The following is a 23257-nucleotide window of genomic DNA, read 5'->3' on the forward strand; positions in this document are numbered from 1 at the left end:
GATGGAGCAGAGGGGCTTTTAGGTTCACTGTAGTGATGGGGTAGAGGGGCTTTTAGGCTCATTGTAGTGACGGAGCAGAGTCGCTTTTACATTCTCTGTAGTGATGGAGCAGAGGGGCTTTTAGGTTAAAGGGGGTTCTAAGCTGTGACTATGGTGATGGATTAGCAGGGGTTCTAGGCTCTTACTGTGGTGATGGGGTAAAGGGGGTTCTGAATGGACAGCAACAGCACTTTGTTCCCGCTGTTAGGGTCGTCCGAGTTGGTGGGCCGGGTGATCCTCTTGCTGGTGGAGTAATTGAAGAAGGCCTGCTGGCCTGCGATGTAGACGGCCTCACTGGTTCCACACGCCACACACTTGTCTGCACTCTCCAGGCCCTCAAATTCCACCAGGGCCTGCCGCTTGAAGGGCATCATCATAACATAGCTGCGGGGGAGCCAAAGTGAAGACGTCAGTGTTTGTCCTGCCGCTCAGATGACAGGGAGTCCGTGTCATTGTCGGAGCAGAAATATCAGACACTACCATCCTCCGGCGGGCCACTGGTGACCCTCTGTAATAAACGCACCCAAGTGAAAGCTCACTAATAATGAAATTCCTTGAAACAAACATGGCTTGTATGCCACTTTCAGGTGTTTTTATGTCCAACTACACATTCTTCTTCACGGGGTAATTATTCAGTTAACGCTCTCCAAGCATTAAGCAGCCAAATTTTGTTAAGCAGCTAAACTAGAAACAATGCTATTATTTCGGAGAGCACAGCCAATGCTAAGATAGGCTGCAGCATGTTCTCAGCATGTTGTGCCGTTAATAGCCTCACAGGCGATCTCCACACCACCTTAAGACTGAAGACAGGAAGCCCATGGACGTGTCTGTCCTGTAGATCGTGGCGTGAAAGGCCCTTAAAGCAAGGATTAGCAGAGACGGCTGTAGTTGTGCCCGGTTGCATCAGCAGGAGCCCAGGGACTCACTGTAATTACCCAATATGGTCCATATCCCAAAAGTACCACATGCATGTCCCCTCTATATCCTACTCAGTAAACCACAGCCAGTGTGGGATCTGATTCAGTCTGCTATCTGATGATGTTTTTTAATTTAAAAAAAATGCCATAGCTGATGCATCTGACATGAGGTTTTACTCTGGTACACATGGAGATATTCTCCATTTACCCAGCAAGACCATTTACCCAACCATAGATCAAGCAAGCTCCTGTTTGCCATCTCCTGGTTTTCAAAGCAACTGTTTTTCCAAAACAGCAAAAAAAAAAAAGCAAGCTAAAAATATGCCATTAGATTAAGAAAACTCTGGATAGCAGAATCATTTAAACACCTTGATGGAACATGATCTCACTAGATTGTTTTATTACATTTAAAACCACTAAAAAATTATGGTATAAATGCACAAAACTTCTGTCGTTAGAACCATTTACGGATTAATGGCGCCAATGTAAGGAATTTCCCAGTCTGATTAGTTTTAAAATTTAATGTATTTTTAAACCCATTTCACTGTAACTAGAACCAAGAGATTGAGGAAATGTTTCATTAAAACAAAAAATAGGATGAAATTAGGATGAAAGATGGCCAGTCAAGATCTAAGGATCAAAAAAACCTTAAGCACAGCATCGATTAATCAGGTTCCCTGTTAGATCATATATTTTCATAGGTAGTTTACTTGCTTCTACCCGAACGGTTTTATATACAGTGGGTTAGACATCTCTGTTATCCTTACAAAGGGGTTCATAATAACATAAGAACATAAGAACTATACAAACGAGAGGAGGCCATTCGGCCCATCGAGCTCGCTTGGGGAGAACTTAACTAATAGCTCAGAGTTGTTAAAATCTTATCTAGCTCTGATTTAAAGGAACACAAAGATTCAGCTTGCACTATGTTATCAGGAAGACTATTCCATACTCTGACTACAAGCTGTGTAAAGAAGTGCTTCCTTAAATCCAGTTTGAAATGTTCTCCCACTAATTTCCATCTATGGCCACGAGTTCTTGTATTTGAACTAATGCTGAAGTAACTATTCGGTTGAACAGCATCCAAACCTGTTAGAATCTTATAGACCTGGATCATGTCCCCCCTCAGTCTCCTTTGCTTGAGGCTGAACAGATTTAGCTCAACTAACCTTTCCTCGTATGACATTCCTCTAAGGCCAGGAATCATTCTTGTGGCCCTACGCTGCACCTTTTCTAAGGCCGCAATGTCCTTTTTAAGATATGGTGACCAAACCTGCACACAATATTCTAGGTGAGGTCTCACCAAGGAATTGTATAATCTTAGCATTACCTCCCTTGACTTAAACTCCACACACCTGGAGATATACCCCAACATCCTATTGGCCTTTTTTATTGCTTCCCCGCACTGGCGAGAATGAGACATGGAAGCATCAACATACACACCAAGGTCTTTCTCATAATCAGCTACCTTTATTTCAGTAGGTCCCATAAAATACCTATACTTTATATTTCTGCTCCCTACATGGAGTACCTTACATTTGTCTATGTTAAATTTCATCTGCCAGTTATCGGCCCAGTCACTAATTAAATAAAGATCCTACTGTAGCTGCGAATCACATGATACAGACGCGTGATACCTGCAGACTCAGCTGTTTGGCTTTTTATTTTGCGTAATTCCTGAGTCACTTATCTGTCAATGTATGATTTTGGGAGCCAAGATGTTTTGTTCCATTCTGTTTTGTTTTGTTGTGACTTTGGATTGGTGGGTGCGATTGATGTATGTTGTTTTGTATGAATCCAACTCAAAAATCAATAAATAGATATGTAAATAAAAAAGTGTTTTACAATGGATTGGCATCCCATCCAGGGTGCCCCAGCCGTTTGCTTCCTGGAATAAGTTCCAGACTCACCATCCTGGATAAGCAATGATGGATGGGTAACTGGCTTTTTACTATCAATGCCAAATGTGAAGTACTTCTCAGTTATCTTGCAGAAATGCTTGTGTATACATTTAAAGGAACATGAGAATTAAAGATTTTGTTGATGAATCAGTATTAGCTGTCTGTACAACCTGTTTGTGTTTTTATGAGATACAGTAGAGATCTACCACTTTGTAATAAAAAGGCAAAAAGATCAACATGCAATCTTTTAACTTCAGAAGAAGCCCAAACAGACATAATGAGAAGTCAAACTTCATCCTTGTGGGCAAGGGCATAACTTTGGGTTGAGCATCGGGGGAGTTGAGGTCTCCACCCATTTAAGGGGGTCCAGGAGGTTGTATTGCCTGGTTTTGATTAACTCCCACTTAATTTACACCCATGTGCAAACTCCACTTACACATAACTTAGACTAAATCTGGATGTCTGGATCTCTACTTGCAGATCTACCACGGTGCGGAAATTATGTCATCATCACAGAAATGCAAGAAGCTGAGGAGACGTACCAGATGGTGCCGAATTTCTCCAGGGCTTCCACCAGATCGGCCTCCACCACGGACTCGCAAAGGCCGCGCACGTGCACCACTGGGGATGGGGCAATCCTGTGGGCATCATCCCCACTGTCCTGCAATGTAGAGCAGTGAGCTTCAGTCCAAACACAGAGGGGGTCAGCTTAATCAGGGCTCTAACCCAGGCTGTGACATGAACGACCAAAAAACACATCCTGGCAAAAGAATTCATCCAATGAGCTGAAGCAGTGTTTCCAAGCCGGTCCTTGTGGACCCTCAGACAGTCCATGTTTTTGCTTCTTCCCAGCTTTCTACCAGTAGTGATTTTGGGCCCGATGAAAGCATATCATATTGGGCCCCCAAACCAGATCAATCCAATTACATTCCACTTGGGGACCCTTGGAATCGTCCCACCTCCCCACTGTGACCCAGTGCTCTCAAAAGATGAATACAGCAATGGATAGACATAATATATAACAGCTAACTGCACGTCAACACAATAAATGCTAAATGGAATTTTTGATAATTCAGCAACAGAAATCCCTGCTGGGGACATTTATCTATCTTATTACCCGGAGAAAATTCAAAGCTGAATATGACGTAATAATATTGAGTTTCCAGTGAGAGTTCAATTAACATCCATCCATCATAACTGGGCCACTTGGAGGAAACCTACATGGGAAGAAGTTCAGCTTGATAGACTTTTCCTAAAACATTCTGATATTTAACACTAAACTCCTGACAGGTGCAGGTGATACTGTACAATCCAGAGACATGCAGTGTGGATCATTTTACACAAAAAGTTTGTTGGAAGAGGGACAACAATAAAAACAACCAAATCATTGTCTAATTTAGATGTTAACAGGTATAATTGTAAAACCAATATCCTCCTCCGTTATGTTACCCCCACCCCCCGAAAAAACAGGGATGCAGGCTTGAAAACAGCCACCCACCACGCCGCCCGGCGGTCTCATGAAAGATATATCATCTGCGGCTTTCATCGCGATGGTTCAAAAACAAGACCCGACACGTCGGTTTATTTTTCATGGGGCTGAGCCTCTAAGACTGCTGGTGTCACGCCCGGCTCGTCCGATCCTCCTGTGTGCCATGTTGCCTGTTATTTTCGGCTTGTCCTGTGTATTTAGTCCGTGTCTGAGTCCGTTTTCCCCAGGTCTGTCATAGATGTGGTTCGCTGTGTGCTCCCCAGTCGTCCTGTCAGCCCTAAATAAAACCCCGTTACCCGCATTTACGTATCATTTCCGAGAGGCACGCCTAGCTTATAAAGGGGTCAGCACGGTTTGGGTACCCAGAACTTTTAAAGGGGCAATGTCTGCTCCTGCGGTGCCGATCCTGGCGCCTCTTGATGTTTCTGATCTGCCTGTCCCGCCGGCTACCGTGCTACCCATCGAGGTTCCCGCTGCGGCGCCCCCTGCTGGCCCAGAGTCGGTGGTTTCCGCTGCAGCTGGTTTTGCTCTCAGTCTTTCACTTCCTGAGAAGTGCAAAATGGTACCCCTCGGAGATCTACCTGCTAGGCCCCAGGGACTCCTGTGGTGGACAGACTCCTCCACCATCACCCCAATGTGGTGGAGCCCAACCGGGTCCCCGAATATCTGTGTCCTGGAAGGGAAGAGGACATAGGCGCAGGGACCGGGACCGCCCACCCTGCCCCCTGGCTCGCCCTCGCTTTTCCCGGGTGTGGCTCAGCAGCTGCCTGCAGGTCCTTTGGCTGTCCCCTGCAGGTCCCTCTCTGGGGGCTCGTCGCCCCCTTACGGTCTCTCCTCCAACGCCTCGTCGGCCACCTCCAGGTCCCCGTGCCTCGGCTCATCGGCATCCCTGTTTTGTGTCGGGTCTTGTCGTACTTCCTGTCCCTGTACTTGTTCTGTGTTTTGGTTTTGTTCCCTGTGTCTCGCTGATGTTTTGCTCTTGTTTTGCGCGCCTTTGGGGGGGGGTTCTGTCACACCCGGCTCGACCGATCCTCCTGTGTGCTACGCCCCCCTCGTTACCTCGTGTTAATTCCCGATTGTGATCACCTGTTGCCTGTTATTTTCGGCTTGTCCTGTGTATTTAGTCCGTGTCTGAGTCCGTTTTCCCCAGGTCTGTCATTGATGTGGTTTGCCATGTGCTCCCCAGTCGTCTTGTCAGCCCTAAATAAAACCCCGTTACCCGCATTTACGGCTCTCGCCTGTTTCCCCGCTCGCCCGCACGTAGTCATCACAGCAGGGCTGTTGATCTAATATTAAAGTGCGCATAGTCCAAGTTCGTTAGCTCCTATATACAGTAATGTTTAAGTTTTAAAATACCATGTAAGTAAACAGAAATGTCTATTAGTTATCCGGGTCATTACATGACAAATCTTGACAAACACGCGTTTGTCATTCAATAAATAAGTGCAAATTACAGCAGATGGTGCAGAACACAATTGCCCCGTTTTTAATGTAACTAAATTAAATGAAGCGTGCAGCAACAGTTGGGTTTTATTGAATTACACGAGAAATAATAATTTTAATAACCATCGCACTTGAAAGGGGGCGTTTAAACCGTACATAATGCTATTTTGGCGTTAATAGTAAAATTGCTTGAAACTTATAATGAAAAAAAGGTGGAAAGCGTCAGTTTAAAGCCTACTCCGTGCTTAATTTTTCCGCGTGTCGTTACCGGTGTTCCGGGCAATTCGGTTTCCCTATGTTTCCCCTGTCTATCAGGAAATAATGTTTCCCCTAATATTAAAGCAAAGAGGTATGTGAAATGTCTGAAATTTTCATCAATACATTCATACCGTTTTCATCAAGAAATATCTCTATCCAGCGAATGAAATACTTTAATTTATTATCTGTAAAAACAAAAAACATGTGATGTTTTAAAATATATGGCTTGTTTACCTCAAGAGCTTTGTAAAAAGACATGAAAACAACAGCGAAACCGTGTACAAATCAGCGCGCGACAGGGGAAACATAGGGAAACCGAATTGCCCGGAACACCTGTATCAGCCGGGGGTGCGTTTCCCAAACAACGACGGCAGTTGCTGCAACGATGGTTTCGGGAAACGCACCCCGGGGCAGTGACTCTCCGAGAGGTCACCGCTCCGCCTCTCCGCCTGCGATTCCCCGGCAAAGAGAAACGCCAAGCGAACAGCTCGATCGCCGCGCCCTGCTGGAGGTAGCGCTCAAGTCGCCCGGGATCTTGGGGGGCGGAGGGGGGGGGGGGGGGTCTTCGCTATTATCAGACGCGATCCGGTTGGAAATGACCGCTGGCCCAAAAAACCGACAGTCTCCCGCATAACAGAAATTCTGCTTGTATTAAAACGCCACCGCAAATATCAGGCGTTCGCCTGTCTGTTTATTGGCATTGTTAGAGCAAATGGATCCCTGCAGGCAGTTGTCACTCTTAATTTCCCATTTTACGGGGGAGTTTTACACCAATTGGAGGATTGGGAGATAAAGCGTAATAAGATCATCTTGTCTGTAGGAGATAAAGCGCAGGTGCTTCCGTGCGTTTCTCTGACATTTATTCGGGGGCTGAGATAACGGGCTGGACTCCGCGGCTTGTCCGCGGGGCCAAATTAAGACACGGGGCCTTTCTGTACTCTCCCAAACCGGGCCGTCAGCATCCCAGAGCGTGTTTCCTGCATTGCCCCGACCGCCGCCCTCTTTCGGTTCTTCTAGAAGAGTAAACATCGCTGCGGAGTGACTTAAAAATATACGCCCCTTTTAGCGTCTGAGCCCGTTGCCTGGTTACCACAAAAGAAGAGGACAAAACCACGGACCGTTGCCGTGACGACGCGGAAGTCACGCAAGCGTTGCACCTTTCGTGCAAAGCGATGCGGTGACGCGCCGGTCGCGTCTCAGCTTTCCTGGGTGTCCTTTTTTTGGCCCTAAAAGAACGTATTTCAAATGCACGACCTGCATGTTTTTATTCTGACTTTTTATTATGCAGTTGAAGGGCAGCCAATTAGGTTGGGAACCTTACTTTACGTAACATGTTCCAAGTATGTTTTATAGCTTGAGTGAACTACTTTTGGTGATTAATTCATGCCCTACACTTTTCTTAAGAAAGGCTGTCCGGTTCTTCATGACACATCTTCACACAACACCAGTCTGTAATCCAACACTCCTAAAGCCGCAGTTTAATAAACAAGTCACTTAATTTGAGCAATTAAAAAGGGAGACAATTCATTTAGGGTGAACCACAACTGGCGTTATTTGAAAAAGAAAAGCATAATAATTAGGGGGAAAAAATAAAAACAAAAGATATATTATTGTAAATAAACACTCATTAAACCTTTTCATTGAGAAGCACACACTGTAAAAAAAATCCTGTTGTTTTTACGGAAAAAAGCTGGCAGCTGTGGTTAGCAGAATTATTCTGTAAAAAATACTGTAGGCCTACGTGTAAACAACTTTACGGAAATATTTGTAAATTTTACAGGATTTCAATGTAAAACAACCACCAACTACATGGAAAGTTTACTCGGTTTCAGTATAGAATAAGCAACGATTAGATGTAAATTTTACTGAAATAAGTGGTACAACAGCAGCATGGCCCTGTTAAATTAACAGAAAGATGATGTTGAACCTACAAATTCACTATGTAAAATGTTACAGTTTTGGTATGTGAAATTGACAGGCTGTTGTGTAAAGCTGTTTACATATTTACCGTAGTTTTTTTTTTTTTTTTTTTACAAAATTATTCTGGTAACCACAGCTGCCAGTTTTTTCCGTAAAAACCACAGGATATTTTTAAGTCTTTTGCAGAATTAGCTACTAATTTTTACAATAAACATCAAAAGAGAACATTGACTTTAAACTGTGAAAACAACTAAAAGCATTGTAGCGTCGGGCGGACCGAGGCATCGCGGGAGCAGAGAAAGAGACGGACACTGGCTTGCCGGGGATAACACGCTTTTTATTAGCAGTCCTGAAATGGATTACATCAAGCACACAGCGAGCACCGAATCAGTATATATAGAGGAAACACGAGGTTGTCAGACGCTCAACTGTAAGACGCATACACGGTGGGAGATTTACGTAAGCTAATTACACACGAGGATCGGACGGGGTACGCATAAGACACAGGTAAACACACGCGCAACAATAAGTTAATATAACCATACCTGTCAAGTTTTGGATTTGAAAATAAGGGAAATTTTCTGGCCCCCACCGCGAGCCACCCCACCACCCCAACCAAGCTCCAGTATCCCTTACATTTTAAGACAGGTGTACAAGAAATCTAAAATAACCATTTGTCATTTACATTTTATTTTCATTACACATTTTCTTTTAATTTCTCATGTTCACTCATGTGGCTCTCTGGCATTCACTAATGACTTATTATACAGATTTGTTGCAGACTTTGTATCCTTGTTGAAGTCGTCACAGAAGGTGAAAGTAACGTTGTTTTTGGCACACAGCATTGCCATTTTAACCTCCGCATTTATGACCTGGTTAATGTAAATGACCTGCAGTCTACTGCAGTTGGCAGTTCTCGCGAGGCTACTGACAGTTCAGTTTGGAGAGGCAGAGGAATTTTTTTAAAATGATATTATAATACGGGAGATTTACAGGAAAATACTAATACGGAAGGACGGCGGAAAAGAGGGGTAAAATACAGTAGTTTCCCGGCCAAAACGGGAGACTTGACAGCTATGAATATAACCATTAACAATAACAACAACAATACAAGGGCTATTTACAACTGCACGCGGGGCATGCTGGGACATGCTGGGCCCCGCCGGTGCTACAGTATTTTTTTATCACTTCAGTGGAAAAATACCTTCTTATCAACTGACCATAGGTGTTGCCATGAGGTGAAGTTCACGGTAGCCCAGAATGTACTTCAGTTTTAAAAGCTGACTGACAAAACAGACAATCCTGAGTTGTGTGGGCTATTTCTTGTTGGCTCGTAAGACACGAAGCAAAAAGCAAGTGTTGATATACCATTTAAAGTTTTACTATTTCTCATCTTTAAAGCACAAAATATTAATTTGTAAAATGTAACACGGTTTCTTTCAGTATAAACAAAGTTGACCTGATTCAAAAATATTATTTTCACACCGTTATGTTGTTATTTTGACTGTATTTTTTTGGTTTTTATATTACAGTTTGTACGCGTTTAAACTACAGTAATTTCTTAACTCTACCAAAAAATATTTTTTAAAAACATATTTTTTACTGAAAAATTAACAGTTGTTTTTTGTTAAGTATTTTACAAAATATTAATGTAAAATATACGCTGCTCTATTGTTTTTCCTTTTACAGTTTTTTTATGTCGTTATTTCACAGAATTTCTCTGTTAATTTCACGGACATTTAACCCAGTGCAGTGGCTCAGTGGGTAGCAGTACTGCCTCACACACCCTTTCTGAGTGCACATGTTCTACATTGAATTGAATAGTTTTCCTCTCACATTCATAGACATGTATTTGGGAGACTTTCCCACACGTGCCCTGTGACAGACCAGCATCCCGCCTTGTAGTGTCCCTCAGCTGGAAGATGGATGGTTTGTTGGGAATGCAATGCCATCTTGACGCACACTAACATACACGTTACATAATTCATCGTGTTTATATAATCCCATAAGAATGTTGTTTTTAATGCACAGATTCAGACTTATAGCTGGTTTAAATAAGTCATCTTGGGCTTAGAAACATAACCAGGCATCAGAACTGGGATTTCATATTATCAAATGAGTTTTGCTTTTGCACTTACTTCCTTTTGCCTATAGCTGGCACACCACTGGTTAGCTTTAAACCACATTGAATATCAGCTCTTCCATGTATATCAGGATCTGACCTTACGAATTTTTTGTTCAAATGACACTGATATGCAAATGAGATCCCTGTTAAAATAATAAATTCCCTGTGTTTCCCTATAAATAGCCCCAGCTATCTGATTTGCCCTGGGGTAGGGCGTGGCTCTGTGAGTTAGATGCCACGGTGCTCTTATTTGCCTGTTGGCAGTGCGCTCTGATGGGATGGCATACGGCTGCACACAGTTCCGAGGTGGGAAAGCAGAGGTCGCAAAAATCACTCATGCCATTATGATCCTTCGTATCCCTGCTCCGTTCCTATGCCTGACTCTTATGTATGATCCCCGCAGGCGATTGGGGCGCCAATGTCAGCACAGGTTACGTGTCTTCCTCTCTCTGTTTCACCTGCCAGGAGCCACATGGGGGTGCAATAGAAGCATGCAAGGTCACCTGAGATTCGTTTGTGGAGTGGGTGGGGGAATCAGGAGTCAGCCCCGCAGCGGGTGGGGGAGTCAGGAGTCAGCCCCGCAGCGGGTGGGGGAATCAGGAGTCAGCCCCGCAACGGGTGGGGGAATCAGGAGTCAGCCCCACAGCGGGTGGGGGAGTCAGGAGTCAGCGCCGCAGCGGGTGGGGGAGTCAGGAGTCAGCCCCGCAGAGGGTGGGGGAGTCAGCCCCGCAGCGGGTGATGGAATCAGGAGTCAGCCCCGCAGCGGGTGGGGGAGTCAGGAGTCAGCCCCGCAGCGGGTGGGGGAGTCAGGAGTCAGCCCCGCAGCGGGTGGGGGAATCAGGAGTCAGCCCCGCAGCGTATGGGGGAATCAGGAGTCAGCCCCGCAGCGGGTGGGGGAGTCAGGAGTCAGCCCCGCAGCGGGTGGGGGAGTCAGGAGTCAGCCCCGCAGCGGGTGATGGAATCAGGAGTCAGCCCCGCAACGGGTGGGGGAATCAGGAGTCAGCCCCGCAGTGGGTGGGGGAATCAGGAGTCAGCCCCGCAGCGGGTGGGGGAATCAGGAGTCAGCCCCGCAGCGGGTGATGGAATCAGGAGTCAGCCCCGCAACGGGTGGGGGAGTCAGGAGTCAGCCCCGCAGCGGGTGGGGGAGTCAGGAGTCAGCCCCGCAGCGGGTGGGGGAGTCAGGAGTCAGCCCCGCAGCGGGTGGGGGAGTCAGCTAATGCCAGCGGGATCGTGTCTGGTAGGGAGCCCGCACTCCACCAACATATGCATGTGCACCGTGTACAGAGGGGCACTGGGGGGAGCAGACAGGCAACGCCTAAGCCGCTTTGCCCCGTCCTCGTCGGTGGCAGAGGAGGAACCCAGAGATCGGAGGTGCTGGGGGAGACGGGAGCAGCCAGGGGGTGATAATACGCCGCCAAAGGATAGGCTGGAATACAGAGCGGGAGCCAGGCCGAGATTCCGCTTGGAAAGCCAACCTTGCTCTCCATATGATTCATTTACTTATGCGGCTCTTTTACATCTGTTAACTCCCTGGGATTCTTTCCATCAGCGACACCCCACCTCCAGTGCAGATTCACAAAAACATGAGGCTGCCTCGTGCCCCAGAATCAGGCATGGGGTGCATGGTTGCACCAAAGCCAACTTTGCAGATTTGCTCCTGCCTTCTCACTTTCCAACCACATTAGCTCCGCCCCCCCCCCCCGTTCTGAGCCACTGTACCGAACCTCCCCAGGAGCACGACGATATAAAGCATAGCTGGAATAAAACAAAAAAACTTGCATGTCCCACACTGAGCAGGTGTCCTACATGTGGTCTGAAAGATGTACAGGGACCGGTGCTGACTGCTGTGATATTTCTTTGGGTCGTCCACTGTTTCAGTTTTACATATTGTTCACGTTATTACTGTGAAACAATAGAGCACAAGTGCAGAAGCTCTCTCTGCATGTCCTGCGGTTTGCGGGTGAATGGGCATACGTCACGTTACGCAGAAGAGGAAATAACTAGTGGGACAGAATAGTGGTACGTTATTCACCACTGTGGGCAGATTCTCTTTTTGTCTATCCATCATGCATGCTCTCTGCAAGATACACAAACAGGTGAGAACAAGCCTGAGGTCAGAGTACAGGGTGAGCCGGCGTGCAGTACCCCTGGGGCTGGGAGTTAGGGACCACACTCAGGGGCCCAATGGTGGCATCACCTCAACTTTATTTGATTAATTAACCCGATACACATTTCTACCTGCTACCGTAGCAGAAAGAACTGGGCTGCTCTGTATGTGGTGTGGATACATAGCAAACATGCAGATGTTTCAGCACTTGGTCAAAAGGAGCCCCTTTCGGGTGAGTGGTGAAGAAGAGACCCGCTGATCCGCTGAGGCCCCGACGTGCTAGTGGTTCCCGGCCACACTAGAGGCTCCTCGCCATGCTAGAGGTTCTCTGACGCGCTGAGGTTCCCTAACACACTGAGGCCCCCGATGTGGTAGATGTTCCCTGACATGCTGAGGTTCCCTGACACACTGAGGCCTCTGGTGTGCTAGAGGTTCCCCAACATGCTGAGGTTCCCTTGACACACTGAGGCCCTCGATGTGCTAGAGATCCCCCAACGAACTGAGATTCCCTGACACACTGAGTCCCCCGATATGCTAGAGGTTCCCCAACATGCTGAGGTTCCCTGACACACTGAGGCCCTCGATGTGCTAGAGGTTCCTCGACATGCTGAGGTTACCTGACACACTGAGGCCCTCGATGTGCTAGAGATCCCCCGATGTGCTGAGCTTCTCTGACATACTAAGCCCCCCCCAATGTGCTAGAGTTTCCCCGACGCGCTAAGGCCCCCCAGACATTACCCTCTTGCTTCGGTCACTGTCGTGGTAGCACTGTCGGCTCCCCACCACGGCAACCCCACAGCCGCAGGCGGTGCGACTCATAGTCAGCCAGACCGGGGGGTTTATCTCTTAAGTGGGCGCTCTTTGCATTTGCACGCTCACGTCACGTTAATCATGTTCACATCTGAAACATCATTATCAAGACAATATATCACAAACTACGTATGGCTGTGTTCGGCAAGCATGTTTTTTTTGTTCCCATGGTGACCACACTTTTGTATTTCAAGTCACGCAAGGTCATTTAGCCCCCCCTCCCCTAATTTGCATTTTTACACATGCTGTTATAGTTCCTAATTCTGTTATGCTGATCATAAATAAGAATAATTTCTCTTTGCCAAGAAAGCTCATTTAGGTAATTCAACACTTTTAAAAAATCACACTTCAAGGTCTAATGATGACTGTTTATTTTAAAAAAGGACATGTTTTCCAAATAAAAGTCAGATTAATTACAAGATGATTTATTACATATAATTTTCATGACCTGTGTTGCTTATTGGTACTGAATTAGCTACAAATGTGAGATAATTTTTATCCTTAATTTACATTTAACCAATTCAGTTTCAAAGCATTGACTTTAATAAGAACATAAAATAATGTTGAGGAATTTCTGAAACACAATATTGCTACTTCTGGTGATGCAGTAATGGATTCTTGTCGTGTGCCTCAGTCTGTGCACTATATAAAAATAAATGGAATTGACCTGAGTCACACTAAAAGTTAGCAAGAATGGCCAAATTTTAGATGGAGTGAATGTGCAGCACCGCTCCAGTCTTGTTGCAGGGTTTTGAAACCCTGAACTCAATCGGTTTGCACCGTGCAAACTGGCAGCATGCAGACTAGCCCAACTACCAGAGCGGCACAGAGCGGCACGGGGACACCCCTGGCACTGCTGGCACTGATGGGAAATGGTGGCCATGTCTACGGCAGACCCAGCCGGAAGGTGCGTCCTCTGCGTTTGGATGTCACATCTACAGTGTGGGGGGTGGACAGGGCCACTCCTACAGGACAGCAGAAACACACCACGCGTCACGCCTCAGCAACACTTCTATAAATACAGGCAAAAACAGCTTCGGGGTCTTATTATAGGCAACGTTTACCATGTCCATCACAGGCCCACTGCAGATGCCATGAAGCAGCCATGTTATTTGAAACTGGTGTCACATGAATACTGATGTGACGGGCGCAGCAACATTGACAGAGACCTGGGGCTGACAGGTCAGTCGGTGTACGGGGTCATCTCACTCACTGGCAGCCAAAGGTTTGCAGGAATGGGGTGGGGATCAGGGTCACCAGGACGCATACGGTCCCCTGGACAGCCAGCGCTGCAGATGTCAGCTGAGGTAGCTAGATGCCGCCCGGTTCCTTCGCAGTGAAACCGGGGATCAGCACACACTAGCAGCACTTTGATCAGGTGCTGCCATCTCCTGCCCTCCTCTTCTGAACCCCCCTCCAGACCCCCCGCCTGTAATGTAAAAATGTCGCTCAAGGTCGGCCAGGGGTCTGCCTCTTTTTTGCTTCTCCCACACGCGTGCTAGTCTGTTGCCAGACAGGACATTCATCTGTGACCCTGACTGCTGTGACTCTGACCATTCTGCCCATGACTTTGACTGCTGTGACCCTGACCGCCATAACTCTGACCGACTTGCCCAGGATCATCACTGCTGTGACCCTGACCCCCATGACCCTGACTGCCCCGACCGTGACCCTGACTGCCTCCGCCCGTGACCCTGACTGCCCCCGACCGTGACCCTGACTGCCTCCTCCCGTGACCCTCACTGCCTCCGCCCGTGACCCTGATCACCAGGACCCTGACCCCATCCATGACCTTGACCGGCGTGACCCTGACTACCCCGCCTGTAACCCTGGGCACCCTGCCTGTAACCCTGACTACGGTGACCCTGACCGCCCCGCCCGTGACTCTGACCTCCCCCCCCATGACCCTATCTGCCCTTCCTGATTCATCCATCCATCCCAGACTCGGGGGGCCAGATATCAGCAGCACATTTATACCATCGCAGGGGCAGACAGCTGAAACTTTTAAAATTCTGCAGACGAGCAGCTCATTTAAATCGATCGTATCCCTGCTAAAGGTCAGCTATGCTTTGCTCCGCCACCTTGTCTCTGTAATTAGCACCAGCAGACGCCGAGACGTCGTGGTTCAATCTGGATGCCAGCATGTTCATTCAGGACCACAGAGCCACCGTTCACATAGCACATGCTGGTTCCTGTCCCACGAAGCACACTGGGCCCCCAGAAAGGGCTACACACCCCCACAGGATAGATCTGAAGGGGTTCTAACCCACGTGGCTTTCCTCTGCTTCTCATCAGTATTGCTGGCAATTGGGGTGGTGCTGGGGGGAGAGGCATGGGGGTCAGTGCCCCCATTATAACATGCACGGCCTCCCCAGTGCCCCCCCTAAATATTTGGGTCTGAAATAAATGTATTATTATTATTACTATTATTATTATTTACATGTATATATGTGGACTAAAATTTTGTGCACAGGCAACAGGCGAAACACAAACGTAAGCACATTTTCCTGACAGATGCGCCGGTTGGTCGATTCAGTTGGTGAAAAGCGAAGTTAACAACAGAAAAAAATCATCAAGCTTTTGGAAGTCTAAACAAGGAATCACAGTGAGTTACATATTTGGAAAAACTGTAAGATGTAACCCCAAAGCATTGCATAAATAACATTGGATTTCAAAATTGTCTTTTGCTTCTTCATGCTGGCAATCTAGTGTGAGTAATACTTGGAGGACATTAAGGTCTAATGCATCTGGCTCCCATAACAGAACAACTGGCCTCAATCTCTCCCCCCCATTGAAATGGTCTAGAACTGCCACTGCTAGGAATCGATTTACTCCCTAGCTGGTTTGCTTGTGATACCTGCTCCCTGGCCGGGGTTGCCTCGACTAGGCCACTGACCCTCAGTGCACCCCCCACCCCCACCCCCCCCGAACATGGCTAAATGACGGTCAGCTGGAGGAGACAATAAAGTCAGGAACAGCTCTGCATAAAGTCTGGGGCTGATCAGGCTGCTGCGTGGACAATCTTCCATCACCCCCCACCAAATCCGACATCTGAGGCCATCCTTCCTGGTTTATACTGCCCATACAGGGTGGGCGGATTAATCACAGTCAACCGCGATGAAAGGTGTGGGGCACAGCACACCCTTCTGGGGGTCCCCAGCAAGCCCGGAACACTGCCCGACAAGCCCGCTAATGCACCCCTGTAGACACACCCACTCCCCTGCATTCGTTGCCGCTAATTATGCGAAGGAGCCTCTTTCCCAATATCGCGCTGCCGCCACACTCTCGCCTCTCCTTCCACCTGATCTCCCATCTCAGCTCCCCTCACATCGCCTTGTAATGGATTTCAGGGCTTTATGCTGTTCAAAGCAGAGGCTAATGTGTCAGCATCCCGCCTCGGCTGCAAATCACACGACAGGCGATGCGAGCGACTGCCTTTGTGGGGAGAGCATTTGGGGAGAGTGCGTGCTGCCACAGCCAGTGGTTTCAAGCAACATGCGAAGAAAAAACTCACAGCCACTGACAGCAATAATGATTGTGGCTGCTTCTCAATAAGGATGAGCCTGAATTATTTACCAAACGCTGATGCTGTGTTGTTTTGGCCCTTTAGGTTGCTGAGGCGTGTGAATAGGAATCTGTTTTCCGGATAGTTTATGTAAACAAACAGATCCCTGAGGCACAGTGTTTATCTTCACCTTAACAGCCTGTTTGCGCTGCGGGAAACTGGCAAAACTGGATTTACCATTACGCAGTAACTTAATGCTTCATTACAATGTTTATAAAATCATAATATCAGTTTATGTATATATATATATAATATATATGTGACCCATGAAATTAATTATATCATACATGAATGTATCCATTTGTTTGGTTGTAGGGCAGCCATGTAGCCGGGCAGTGTTTAAATGTTCACATAGCACATCAAATGTCAGTAGTTAGTTTGGTTTGGTTGCCCGGCAACATGCACCCCCTCCCTCCATCCCTCCCCCAACTCGCAGCCCTTGCCACTGCACCGCTGTCCCGGCTCGTCCTCTCAGGTGTGTGGCGTCTCAATGACAAACCAGTGCATGCCACGCTGTGCACTCAATGGTCCCTGGGTAACAACAGAAAAATGCCCCGCCCAGTCACCTGATTGCCCAATGAAATCTAACCTCCTGTACACCCACCCAATCCCCAGCTATTTTACTGTAAAGTGTGAACTAATTGGACATTGCACAGACCCTGGTTTGTTACATGCATGTGGCCTCTATGAGTCACATGACCAAAACAATATACAAAAATATGTTAATTGTGTGAGAGTGGGGGGCTCATTCTTTAATTAACCAAAGTTTTTCATGAATAACTAACCAAAAGAAACCAAAGTTTTCATTTACTGGCTTTTTAAATAATTTTTCTTATTAAATGGATTTAACGTCACTTTTTTCCTAATGTTCTTGGCGCACATGTCAACTGCATGCTGGCAGAATAACAGGATGCTTATTAAAATCATTTCTAAACAGCCTATAGCCCTAAAATTAAGCTACAGCATGCATAAAATTAACCTTTCCGCATCACTCATGCTCACAGCCAAATGTCCAAAATACACATTAAGGCTCAGATTCCATTTTCATTCATAGATTCTGTGACCTGTTTTCTCCATGTGTACCTAAAACACGCTGTGTGTCAGGTATGTCATGTGTCGAGTATATTTTGAGGGTGACTAAGACTAATATAGGTTCTTAGTGGGACTTCACTTTTTTTCTGTTTCCCATTCTTCAAAATAATGCCATAAACCTTCACAGTCATCCCACAATGACAGAAAAATGACCCTGGCAGGACAACAATACTCACTTCTGGGAACACATGGTAAGGTCAATATAAGCAGGCATACTTGAATGCATCAGACATACAGTTTGACTTCACCCCCCCCACAAATGCTATATCTACTTTTGGCTGCTTAGTATATGTGTCATCGCTCTGGTCTTGTCAACATGTACTGTAGCTCTGCCCAGAATGGGTGTTGACTCTTCTCACCAGCACCTATTCTTACACTTCAAACTTATTTTATGAGAACCACTGTAAAACACTGTAAAACAACAGTAATTAAGCAAATGGCTTTGGAACTCACATAAACACTGTAAAGCATTATACAGTAACAGCCAAACACAGCTGCATGATCATGCAATGCTGCGCCAACAGGGCGGTGCTGGAAAGAATATTCGAATTCAGATTTCACACCTTCTGAATGAGGTGTGCAGTTTTATCAACCTGATCTGCACCAGTGGAGGCTGTTCAAAGCGATACCCCGCCCCTCCCCACAGTGCAGTCTCCGGCCTTTAGGGGTAATAAAACAAAAAGTCCCTTTACTGGAAGTAAACGACTCTCTTAAGCAGCTGGCTAAGAAAAGGGCAACACTGTGTGCGGAAACAATAAGGGCTTTATGCTACACAGCGGGCCGGGGCTGCTCAGCACTGCAGCGCCGTCCAGGCAAGCTGGACCAGGCCTGGCGCCGGGAACTTATGAAAACCCATTTGTTTGGCCAGTCCCCCCCCACCCCATTCCCACCACAAAGCAACTCAGAGCTTTACTTACACAGATGGATTTTTAATTATAGCTCATTACCGGAGGTTAAGCCCAGGATAAGCACTCACAGCACTACATTCTGGGCCTCGAACCAGCAACCCTTGGGTTCTGTGCACATGTTACTGCTGTACCTGCTGCCTTACAGATATTACCCTGCATGAGACTAAAACGAGGGGGAAAATGTCCATCTCAGAATACAGCTCCAAGTGTATTTATGGGCTATAATTAAGAGTAACTTTGCCTATTCACATCTGTGATTTCTGTACCAGCGGTGTAATTTAGCACAGAAAAAGCTCTCCTCTGGTCAGTAAAAGGTAAGCAGTGCCTTTATCCATCAGAATAGCACTCTGTAAGCGTTCCTCTATGGCTACATAAATAGCTATCATTATCCTTTGATGTCCCAAGCTGCCAGAGACAGGCTCCTTCTCAAAATATCTCTATCACTGAGTCATTCCATTCACCGGCAAAACTTAAGGCACTCACAGAGGTCATCAGGGTAGGTCTGAAGGCCCAGGACAGTCTGTGTTTTCTGTCATTGGCCAAAAGCCTTGGGCACGGGGCATTTTACAAAAGCCAAATTAATAATCTAGGCTTTTTTCGAACAGCGTGCCGTTCAGCATGCCGTTCTACAGCACTTTCAATAACTGGACAGACAAATGTTTTTGTTGACATTCTGTTGATGTTATCATCATCGTCATCTTCATCATCAGAAGCAGCAGCACTACTATTGTGAATAATAATTTGGATATAGTAGAGTGGGCATCCTTGGAAATGAATTTGAAGTACTGAGATGGAAAATAATGCCATACTCAATGCAAAAGAAAGAAGGAATCCAGAAGCATATCTATTCAAGAACCATATGGAAAAAGAGCCCACAGAATGTCAAACTGACAACAGTACAAATAAATAACAACATACCAATCTGAAGAAAAAGTTAATAAAATGTCAAATGAAAAATCTCTGGGTCTGGATGGCTATGCAAACTTTGAGTTCTGCACACTTCTGTTAGACCGTTAACACCACTGTTTACTGAAATGGCAACCGAAAAAAATCCCCCAGCATAATATTAGTCCTGTTTAAGGCAAAAACCCAACCCTGTTTTTAACGCTACCGCCCACTATCATTAATCACCATACGCCTTAAAATTATTATTGAAATGTTACCAATCCACTTTGACTCTGTGACCTCAGAATTCATCCACCCTGGCCCAACCGGATTCATTAAAGACAGACACAAAATCAACAGAATTAAAGTATCATTGACTGGTGAAAAATAATGTAATTCAACTGCCAGCCTGACTAGGATAATCAGTTAAAGGACAGACGGTTGGATGGATGGACGGATGCGTGATGGATTGATAGATGAATAAATGGAATCATTCATGAATTATTCAATATTTTCAAAAAAAGTTACAGATGAAACATGGTCTCAGTCACTACAAACGACATCACCTAGTTCAAAATGTGGAACTACCAGGCAAACTAGCCAAGTATGAAACTACCAGGCAAGGATGTGCACTCTCCGTTATTATTTGCATTATTTATAGAACCACTGGCTGTAACCATTTGTCAGAATAAATGCATTACTTGTATTACAACCTCTAATTTAATTCATAAGATAAGTCCTGGGTGGCTCCATGGACAGTGCTGCTACTTCACACAGGGTTGGGGGGGGGGGGGTCCGTGTTCCCCCGTGTTACATGGGTCTTCTCCTGCACTAAGGCTAATTGGTGTCCTGAAATTTCCCCCAGTGTGTGACTGTGTGTGTGAGAGCATCCATGTCCATTCACTAGTATCCCAGCCAGGGTGAACCCCAGCTTTGGACCCTGTGTTGCCTGGGAAAGGCTCCAAGTGACCCAGAAAATTCTACTGGAGAACCAAAAAAAACGTGTATAAAATTATGAACATGACAAAAAATAAGCGGCAGCATGGATGACGCAGTGGCTCTGTGGGCAGCAGCGTCCCCCAAAGCTCCGGGGACGGTTTCCTCTGGGTACTCACCCCTCCGAGGCTGATTTCCTTCCTCAGTCCAAAGATACCCCATTAGTCTAACTGGCATCCCTAAACTGCCCACAGTGTTTGCACACGTGGGTACCCATCAAATTAACAAGAACCCCCAGCCTAGCACTAATCCAATAGGAGACCATTTATAGAACATGCATCACACAAGGCAGGTTGTTCAAAATGGGACTTGGCAATTTAAACAACTACATGCACAGCCCATCCTGACAGGCGCACCTGGTGCAACCGACTTCCCTGCCGCAAAATCCCATCATCTTCTGCCCTGGGCTTATGGGGAGAGATATCTGAAATGGACCCCCCCATTAAAAATCCACCCTCATTACTTTTCATATTCAGAACCAGGTTTGTTGGGCATGTATGTTCATACACACAGGAAATGTATATACTTAAAAAACAGCACTAATGTTATGCTGAATCTTCATTAAACACACAGCAGCCCCATCAGGGACGGGGGCTCGGAGGCCCGGCGGCTCGGCAGTGTGGTGCACGCCGTACTTTGGTGGCTCTGCCCGGATCCGTTACCCTTTCCACACTCCTCCCTCTCGCGAATCCGTTTCAGAAGCGAAGGCGGCCGATGACTCATCTGCCGTTATCCGGACTTTGCGGGGGTGACACCAGACAAATGAGAGCAAAAGTAAGAGGCGCGGGAGTGGAAAAGTGCCGATACGCAATGCAAGTCCCTTCCTGCGCTGAAGGGGCGTAAGGTACAGTGCGCACACAGCTGATGTTGCTTAGTGCCTGCTAACATGGATCATGTTGGTGTTTTAAATGCTTAAACAAACAAACAAGCAAATGAACAAACAAACAAATAAAAAACAGCAACTTTTGACACGTCAGCTGATTTTGGACCCTATGAAAGCATTTGATATCAGGCCCCTAACCCAGCATAATACAATAATGGTCCCTGTCAGTCAGGCACTGGGAGGTCTAGAGGTTCTTTAGACAGCAGTTACTCAATCCGAGAATCATTTTTCCAACTTGCAAGTGATGCAATCTGTTTCTGACTGTAGCTGCCCGCTTTGGTTATTCAGATATTTATAGGTGCAGAAAAACAAGGTCATCATTTTTGGGCTGAAGGAGCAAATGGAGATTTTACCCCCCATCTGCATAAAACTCAAGAACCCATTTAGGTCCATCAACATGTATTTTATGGTACAGTGGGTTAAAATTATTTCAACTGCGTGCAATGTTGAAAATCTCCAAGGAGGTGAAAAAAAGAATTACTGAAATATTTTGAAACATCTCCAGGACCACAGATTAAGACCCATGACTGTGTCCATATCCTGCCTGCTTACGGAATTCTAGATATTGTATTAAATGAGGCAATAAACAAGTTTGCAGTACCTGAAATACCACGTGTCTCTTATTACAGCACAAGATCTGGTAAAATACAGCTTAACCCTGAACTCCATTTTAACAAAATAAAATAAAATCACCCTTAATTCCCAGCAGGGCTGTGCAGCACTAAAAACGACAAACACAGACAGATGAAGACTGTGCATCACCGGTCTGATGTAAGACGTGCTCCCGAATTGGCAGCCCGTGGTGAAATCGCAGATAAGTAGGCCAGCACATCCGATGCCGGTGAGGAGGCGACGCTGAGATCACTGACGCTTAAAGGATGCATTCCCGACATGACAGAGCCGAAAAAAGGAGAGCACGCAGAAGTTAAACAAACCCCCCCGCCCTGCCCCCGTCACTCCCACCTCCAGCAGGCCAAAGCCAAACTCAGATGAATCCGACAGCTTTTCATCAGCTACATGAAAAGGAAGAGGAATGACAAATTTCACACTCAAAAATTTTAATGAATTGGGTGACCCTCAACTTGCAACAGCTAACCTGAAACACCACATTTGACCCTGTACACGAACATCTACTATCTACTATAATATCTATCAGAAAGAACACAAAGCTTACAAAGGGCTACAAAGGGAGTTCTGACAGTATCTTTTACTTCATGGATCCACTTCTTCAACTTCAGGCAAGGACAAACAAAACACGTGTGAAAACCTAGAAAACGCGACCCCACGTGGGTCTGCCAATGAGTACGGCTGACAGTATGAGCATGACGGCACATGAGACAGCCTCAGCCTACACGGCGCAGGGAAAATCCAGACAGAGATCAGCTCCTGAACTTCTGAAAGGCCTCTGATATGAGGGGAATCAGCTGGAACACGGCAGTCACTGAAGCAGTTCAATGAAATGTTGAATTTACAAGAACATAATTAGCATGCGGTGACAGAGTGGAGAATGCTTTGGAGACACAGTCACAAAAACGCTAATGAAAGGAATTAATCTGCTTCATTAAGGGCTCAGCTTCCATCACTCAGAGTCTGCACCTCAAACTTAGGCGTGAAACACACTGGCGAATATAGATCTAATCGACAACATCCTTTTAACAGTTAAGAGAGCAAGCAAAAAGCCGCAAAGAAACAAAAACAACCATTGTCAAAAAAAAAAAACACCGTGAAGATCACAGGTCTGATATTCCACACAATCTTCACAAGCAACTGAGAAGCTTCCGCTCTCATGCTGATCTTAAGCAGGTTCCTGACACCTATGAGAACTTGAAAGCAGACACTCCTTTGAATGATTTACTTAGAAAATACACTACCAAGTCGAAGCAAAAAAGAATATAAATTAAATTAAGACACACAGCCTG

The 23257-nt window shown here is 46.2% G+C and overlaps 1 protein-coding gene across 1 annotated transcript in view; it reads right to left on the bottom strand.

Annotated features, from left to right (window-relative positions):
• Positions 1-23257, bottom strand: part of LOC111836912 (heterogeneous nuclear ribonucleoprotein L-like) — a 58864-nt gene that overhangs the window by 30877 nt on the left and 4730 nt on the right. Inside the window, exons 3-4 of the mRNA XM_023798600.2 lie at positions 3400-3518; positions 186-423 (exon numbers count right to left, since the gene is read on the bottom strand). Coding sequence (XP_023654368.1) covers positions 186-423; positions 3400-3518 — 357 coding nt within the window. The remainder of the gene's footprint in view (positions 1-185; positions 424-3399; positions 3519-23257) is intronic.

The sequence above is a fragment of the Paramormyrops kingsleyae genome, chromosome 20 (genome assembly GCF_048594095.1).
Source record: "Paramormyrops kingsleyae isolate MSU_618 chromosome 20, PKINGS_0.4, whole genome shotgun sequence".
NCBI lineage: Eukaryota > Metazoa > Chordata > Actinopteri > Osteoglossiformes > Mormyridae > Paramormyrops > Paramormyrops kingsleyae.